This window comes from Cynoglossus semilaevis, chromosome 19 (assembly GCF_000523025.1).
Source record: "Cynoglossus semilaevis isolate Cse_v1.0 chromosome 19, Cse_v1.0, whole genome shotgun sequence".
In the NCBI taxonomy this organism is placed as follows: Eukaryota; Metazoa; Chordata; class Actinopteri; order Pleuronectiformes; family Cynoglossidae; genus Cynoglossus; species Cynoglossus semilaevis.
This window is the reverse complement of record NC_024325.1, coordinates 14631976-14639542: the sequence shown is the minus strand read 5'-3', so window position 1 is coordinate 14639542 and position 7567 is coordinate 14631976. Positions and strand designations below refer to the sequence as shown.

At 45.6% G+C, this 7567-nt stretch overlaps 1 protein-coding gene across 1 annotated transcript in view; it reads right to left on the bottom strand.

Moving 5' to 3' along the window:
• Nucleotides 1-562: 562 nt before the first annotated feature.
• The window catches only part of hunk (hormonally up-regulated Neu-associated kinase), a 10945-nt gene continuing 3940 nt past the window's right edge, over nucleotides 563-7567 (bottom strand). The window contains exons 2-9 of the mRNA XM_008333237.3: nucleotides 6254-6546; nucleotides 5445-5500; nucleotides 5058-5193; nucleotides 4468-4595; nucleotides 3611-3737; nucleotides 3054-3222; nucleotides 2736-2898; nucleotides 563-2261 (exon numbers count right to left, since the gene is read on the bottom strand). Of these exons, the coding sequence (XP_008331459.1) occupies nucleotides 1504-2261; nucleotides 2736-2898; nucleotides 3054-3222; nucleotides 3611-3737; nucleotides 4468-4595; nucleotides 5058-5193; nucleotides 5445-5500; nucleotides 6254-6546 (1830 nt within the window). The 3' untranslated portion in view covers nucleotides 563-1503. The remainder of the gene's footprint in view (nucleotides 2262-2735; nucleotides 2899-3053; nucleotides 3223-3610; nucleotides 3738-4467; nucleotides 4596-5057; nucleotides 5194-5444; nucleotides 5501-6253; nucleotides 6547-7567) is intronic.

Sequence of the window (7567 nt, the reverse complement as noted above, 5' to 3'; positions counted from 1 at the left end):
CAACTTCTTCTTCTTTTCTTTTTTTATTTCGGTTCAGACACAAAACGAGAGATTTTACAGTGTCCCCAACAGTGATTAAGCCTTTTGTGCCTGTGAAAGATTTTGCTCTTACTGTTGTTGTGAGTCAAACGTTGATACGCAGTAAGATTTGGGAATGTTTACGAAAAGCTCTTCCCTTCCTCCCCCTCCCTTTGAAAGAACCCCTTGAAAAGTGACAGGAACACCGGAGTGTACTATTTATTTACAAGCACAGATTTTCACGAAACCCTCGGAGAGCTCTTGGCAAATACTCGTCGTCGAGGTCAACACTTAAGACTATTGCACACACTACAGCGTTATTTAAGACAAACAGGAAGAGAATTATGCTCATGGACTGTAGATCGATCCCAGTGTTCTTCCCACCTTGGTAGCCTCAGCCTTTGGCGAGGTTGGTCAGTTTCATAAGGCCTTTGATGCTTTCAATTTTTTTTTTTTTAAATTGACTGTTTTTTTGTTTTGTTTTTTTATCCAAAAACTGCCCGTAAATAAACACATCCATCTCGGAGAAAGTCGTAACAAAGACTTTTTTTTTTAACATTTCTGCCGTAGGTCCTTGAAGCAACGATGTGAGAGCAGTGCGTATAAAAAAAGCTTTACGCCGTGATTTATTCACCCACAGTTAATGCGCGTGCTATAAAAAGTGAGAGCATGGCTCTACTCCCGTGTAACAACTGCTACTACTGCTACTCCAGCGCGTCGATCCTACAATGGCACTAACGCTGTGACGGGCGTGTCACAATCAGGTGCTGTTCAACTACCATGTATGAATAATGCATTGAGGTAAGAGATGGTAAAAACACCGTCGTTAGTACAGGTTTTTTTGGTTTTTCAAGAATAGTGCAGTGAGTTCTTTTTTTTTTTTTAAATCCAGTTCATCTGGACGTCCATAAGGTTTCTATGTATCTTTTGTTGTTTGTTTTTTTCCCCCACAAAGACAAAACATTTACACATGTATTCAGGGTCAGGGTAAGCGTTGGGATCCGTTAGCTGGTGTGAATCAGTCTGCGGCTCAGTTAGTAAACAGTTCACAGCAATAATAGTACATAAATGAGTCTTTTCTTGACTCGGTCTATAATACAGAGTTAAGTGTGTGTGTGTGTGTGTGTGTTTCTGTACACCTGTCTGGCATGAGTCCATGTTACAGGACGTCCAGTGTCCTCTCTGGGTCTGGGCCTGTGCCAGGTTTCATTGCTCTGGGATTGCTTTCAAGTCTCATCCTCTTAGTGTCATCACCTCCTATATTACATAACGGCAGCGGGAACGAGAGGTAAAATACTACGTGCTCTCACTTAAACCACCATTTATTTTCTTTGAAAAAAAAAAAAAGTGTCCTAGTCGTGATAAAGGGAGAGTTCACAGTTCAAAAAGGCCGCTTTGGAAGACCTCTCCAACAGCTATCAAATGTTGGGCGGGGCCTTGAGTTCTTTTTTTTTTTTTGTCTCTTTTTCTTATTCTTTGCATCCTTCAGCAGAGCGTCTTGAGTGCACCCGAAGCACAGAGGAGAGTCTGCATGGGGTAAGGAGGAGGTGACACCACCTCCTCCACAACCTGTTCGGGCCGGAAGGCGAACGGCTGCAGCTGGACCTTCTTCTTAAGCAGCTGTCCGATTCCCATGGAGGGGAATTTGCTGCGGTGCGTGGGGCTCTCGGGGTCGCTGCTGTTACTGTCCTTGTTGCTGTTGGAGAGCGGGCTAAAAGCCGACTTGGGGTTCAGGGGACTAAAGGCGGATTTTGGAGGGCTGAAAGCCGAGGTGCCCGGGGGGCTCCCCACGGTGCTGGGGGGACTGCCGCTCGTGTCGGAACCGCCGCACCAGTCTGACGAAAGGTTCTTAGACTTTGGGTTGGAGATTTGCACGGGAGGACTGGGGATTGTGGCTTTTTTCAAGTAAGAAGAGTCGGGTTGGAAGGCAGAGACGTGGCGAGGGGGTGACAGAGTACCGTTGATCAGTTTGTACCAGGGTGTAGCGGGGGTGTCCTCCATCTGCTCAGCTTTAGACAGAGAGCCGAAGGAATGCATGCCAATGGGTGACGGCGCCGGCGGGGCGGGGATGTTGTGTTCCGGACTGGTATTGGCTGGCGGGAGTGTGGCCAGTCTCCTCCGCTGATGAGGGGTGGTGGGGGAGAGATCGTGGATCTCCAGATACTCCATGGAAGAGGAGGCAACTGTGCCAGGTGGTGCAAGAGGGGAGTTACGATGGCCGCCAGTTATGGCACGCAAAAGACCTGAGGAAGAGAAAAAAAGTTGTTAGTTTGATCTGCTCCAACAAACGCAGAAATTCAAATGTATTTCTTTACGGATAAGGATGAAGCTTTTGACCACTTTGCCAAATATTCCAGAACTTTATAAATTGATTGGTAAAAAAAAATTCTAATTAAAGCTGCTCACATTATTGTACTTACATCTGTAAGAAACTGAGACACAAAACTTAAAAAAACAAAACAAAAAGAAAAACAGTGTTTTGTCCTGAACATGTCCATGAAGAGTCTTCACAGATGGATGAGGGGTAGGAAGGAGGGAGGGATGGACTGATGGATGATGGGATACTACATGTGTCAAACAGGTCGATGGTGTATAAGAACATGCATGCTCAGTCAACCTACCCTGTACAAAACAAGGTGAAAGAAATACTTAAAAAACACAACATCTACTGACGGTGGTCGTGTATTTTCGACATTGACTTCCTAACGACCCCTCACCTGTTCTGTGCTTCTTCTTCTCACTGGGCTTGCTGACAGCCAGGTAGGCCGGGGTCTGTTTGGGCGGGATGGTGAGTTTGTCCACGTGCTTCCTCCACTGGGTCTGGTAGTATTCGTTTTTCTGCTTGTCGCCTTTCTTCTTCTTCTCCTGGATCTGCATTTCCTGCACAAACAAGGCCAGAACCAAAGTTTTACAACGATCCTCGGCTTCTACGAAACCTGTTCTTGTGACAACAGACTTTTATCTGCTTGTCAACGTCAGGCTGTCGTAAACCCCAGTCCAGGTACAATTATGTCCCTCCTCCCACTCCTCCTCACCCGGTATTCTTTGGAAAGTCTCTTCATTTTCTTGTTGAGCAGAAAGTAAACAGCCAGGGTGTGGCAGGCACGGTTGGTCAGCACGGCGCTCAGAACCTCACTGTGCTTGTAGCCCATTTTCTCCGTCATGTGCAGCAACACCGTGTGGTTAATTTCCTCGATGTGTATCCTGAAACGAGATTCTTGTTAGAAACAGGATGTCGAAGATCAAAGGATTTTTTTTAATTCCGTATTTGTCTACATCGGGGTGTTAAACATATGGCCCACGGGCCAAAATCGGCCCGCTATGGGTTTGAATCCGACCCGCTTGATGTATTTTTAAAGTATACATTTCATATCCATGATTTTTATTTTTTCAAATATTTCATTAAAATGAGTATTTTCTAATATAATTTTACTTCTTTGCATGAAAACAAAGAGGAAAAACATGGACTTATTGTTATTTACAGGTTCTTATGTTGTCATTGTACTGGTCCGACCCACTTGACCTCTACGACCCCGGCGGCCACTGTTATATAAAACTCATACCAGGCTAAACCAGTGGCACTCGGTCCTACCTGTTGAGGTACGGCGCCCCTGTGTTCTTATTGGCCAGCTGGAGCCAGGAGTCTGCCATCACCTGGTGGATGTTGGGACGTTTGTTGGGATCTGGCTCGAGCAGCTTCTTCAGTAGACAGATGGCAGCTGAGAGGAGAAAAACAAAAACAAAAAAACACAGGAGTTAAATATGGACGTTTATACAAAAACAATTCATCCACAACATAAACAAAAATAAATACAATTAGAACTGGCACCCACTGCGCTTCAGCTCAATTACTGCATGACGCGTCCTGTCGTTAGCCTCATTTAGAGCTATTAAAGAATTAGGTTAAGGTGTTTCGCAATTTGGGCTGGCTTTGTTGTGACACGCAGAGTCACTATGTATTTCCAGAGAAGTGAGTCACGGCCTGGATTTCCGCCTCGAAGATATCAGCTGGATCATATAAAAACAAACACCTGGCAGATTTACTATTCACGTCTTCTTCCATGGAAAGGTCAGAAAGCCAGTTCGGTTCAAGGTTTGTTTGTTTTTAATTCTCTAATTCCTTCGAACGATTAAGTGACGTAAATCTTCTTTAGTTAGTTAGTTCCTTCGAACGATTAAGTGACGTAAATAAATTCCACAATAATAATAGATTGGGCTTCTCAGTAACTAGATTAACTCAGGAGTAAATACAGGACTTTGAGCGACAGGACTAACTCACTTTTATCTGTTACACCTTGTCATTACACTGACGTGCCAGGAAACGCAGTCAGTATTTACGGTTTGTTAGATTTATAGGTACTGTATACTCTACAGCTGCACACAGTGTTTGTGTACAGCTGTAAAGTATAGAGTATAGAGTACAGAGTACAATACCGGTTTATTGTTTACCTGTGGAAAGCGACGGAGGTAGAGGGTTCATCTCCTTGTCTACCATCTTCTGGTGCAGGGCCCGGAGGCTGAAGGGCTCCACGGTGAACGGCAGCGTCCCAGTCAACATTGCATACATGTTCACACCACTGGGAAAAACAAAACAAAAAAATTAAAAATATTTAGTGAGTTAAGGAAGACACGTTAAAATATTCAAAATATTAATTTGACGAGTAGACTGGACACAGGGGAATCTAAGAAAAACATTTTTTTAACTACTTTTCTTTGTCTGATTTACTCACAACTCACAATTACTGCAAATTAACTGCGTGTTTATTTTATATTTGTCATTGGTTTTGCAAATATAAAAGTCAGATTTCCTTATTCTCCAGGATCAACCTCATATATATATAATTTAATAACTTTGATATTATCATTGGGTACGTGTTGTTTTGGACGCAGTCGATGTGGAAAGTTGTGAAAAGAGTCGAGCTGCGATGGTGGCTCAGTTCATGTTAAGAACTTAACCCTAAATTTTATTGACAGCCTCCTAGCTGTAGATCGTTGTCACTGCATTCGCCAAGATGGACGACGGTGGGATGAAAACTCACATGGACCACACGTCCACCTTGGGCCCGTACTTCTTCCTGGACAACAGCTCCGGAGCGGCGTACGCCGGACTTCCACACTGGGTGCTGAAGGGGTCGGAGTATCCCAGGATCCCGGCGCAGTTGCTCAGGCCGAAGTCTGCAGGACAGAAGGGGAGGGAGGGGAGTTGATTTACGGTTCTGGGTTTATTAACAGTCTCTGGCTCGCACAAACAGAAGTAGATTAGCAGTGTGTTGAGAAACACTAAGGGCTTTAACGCATTCTTAATTGCCCTCAGAGAGATGAAGGAGGGGGGCAACTCTTCACACTGGGCCGTGAGGTCACTCAACTTCTGTCTGCACTGAGCAGAGACACAGTGAAGGTCAGGACTGTGGGTTTTTTTTTTTTACCTATCAGCTTTATGTTGTCCTCTTGGTCCAGCAGCAGGTTTTCTATCTTCAGGTCCCTGTGAGACAAAGAGTGACACACATCAACACCTGCTTCACACTGACTCTGTGTCTAAGATGTTTTCATAAAAGGCATCCACAGCAGAGGTCTGCCGGGACCCCTCCCCTCCCCACACCCACACACACGTGTCACCCTCCCAGTATGGGTCACAATGTCTGACTTCCAGAGTCCATTGTGTTCCTGCAGATCCCTGTTCACTCTGAGAAATCCTATTTCACAGTTATCAGTGAGGTCCATCACACTGGGATATAAAAATATATATAAAAAAGAGTTCCCACTTTAAGCTTTTAAAAAACAGGGAGGGGCTCTGGGAAATTATTAGTTTTTTGTCCAGGTCGTTTAATCCAAAAATAGTTACATCAACGGCAACTGGACGAAGTAGGTTTTTTCCGAAGGTTTCTTGAAGACGTTTCACCTCTCATCCAAGAGGTCAGACCTGAAGAAGCCTCTTGGATGAGAGGTGAAAACGTCTTCAAAAACATCTTCAAAATTATTAAATAATATAAATATTAAAAGACTATTTTTTGGATAAGAGTTTGAGTTTTTTAGTTCAGATTGAGGGCAGAGAAATCTGTGGATCAACAATAATGTTCACAACCAGGACTTGGCCCACACTTCTAAGAAAAGAGGATCAAGTCTGAGTCCAGAGATCTGAGCGTCTGCAGCCCATGAACGACTCAAACCCCTGGAAGCTTCAGATCAGATGGTGTTTTCCGATCCCCAAACTGCTCAGCTCTCTTCTCGTCCTTACCTGTGCACCACCCCGGCCCTGTGCAGATGCTCCACGGCCAGCACCAGCTGCCTGATGTATTTCTGCGTCTCCCTCTCGTCCAGACGCTTCTTGTCGTAGATGCGGTTCATGAGGTTCCCGCCGGGACACAGCTCCATCACCAGGTAGTAGCTGTTCTCCGTCTCCAGGATGTCCAGCAGCTGCGTGATGTTGGGGTGTCGGATCATCTGCTGGATGTGACCCTCCCGGCGCAGGTTCTTGGTCACGTAGGAGTCCTTCTTGGCCTTCCGCTTGTCAATCACCTTGACTGCCACCTAGAGGGTGAGAGGTGAAGTTAGCAGCTGATGTTTCAGTGTAACAGGTGACGGGGCGGGGGGGTGACAGCGGCCTCTAGAACTCAACACTGACCTCGGCCTCACAGCTGCTGCCAATGTGGGGCAAACAAGTGCTATATAGGGGTCTTTAGGGGGAGGTGTGTGTGTGTGTGTGTGTGTGTGTGTGTGTTGGAGAAGTCACTCAGCCATCATAAACTCGGGTGGAAAACCAAATGTTACCCTCTCTGTTAGGAAGGCGCCGAGGCCAAATGGACAGTCAATACAGCCTCCCATTTGTCACAGAGTTAAACACACACACACACACACACACACACACACACACAGCCTCCAGTGACACATGTGGAATCACAAGTGAGGAGGAGCGGCTGAAGAGTCTGCTCCCTCCTCTGAAACTCATTTAATAAAGTTAAAATAAAAAAAAAAATAAACCACCCACAACAGATTTCCAATCCCATTGTCCTTTGTCTGTGTTTGTTTTTTGTCCTTGTCGCCGTCCGACCTCATAAAACACCACAGACATGTCTGTCCTCCACTGAATGACAAAAGCACTCTGCGTCTCCTGTCCGTCGCTAATTAAATTCCGTAACGTATTCCATTTGGCTTTTTTTTTTTTCTACCCATGTCTCCTTGTGTCCCGTCTAGACTTGGGTTCAAGAGCGATGCCACCGCGCGCAGCAAATCATCTGAAGGAGAGCGGGCGCGCGGACACGGAGGGAAAAGGCGCTGGAACTAATCACCATATCCATTAAATGAAATAGTGATGTCCAAAGTGGCCGCCGGCGTCCTGTCCTTCCTGTCCGTCCCGCCCGTCCTTCAGCTCCTGGTCCTCGTGCTTTTCATCTCTGATGATGCACTCACCTTTTTACAGCTGCTCATTAAACCTGTGTGTGTGTGTGTTTAAGTGAGTGTGTGTGTGTGCTAATGGACAAACCACCATACAGTAGTGTGGGCCCTGAGCCTTGTTTACACCCAGCAGCGTGCATGTCAGAGGGGTGAGGGG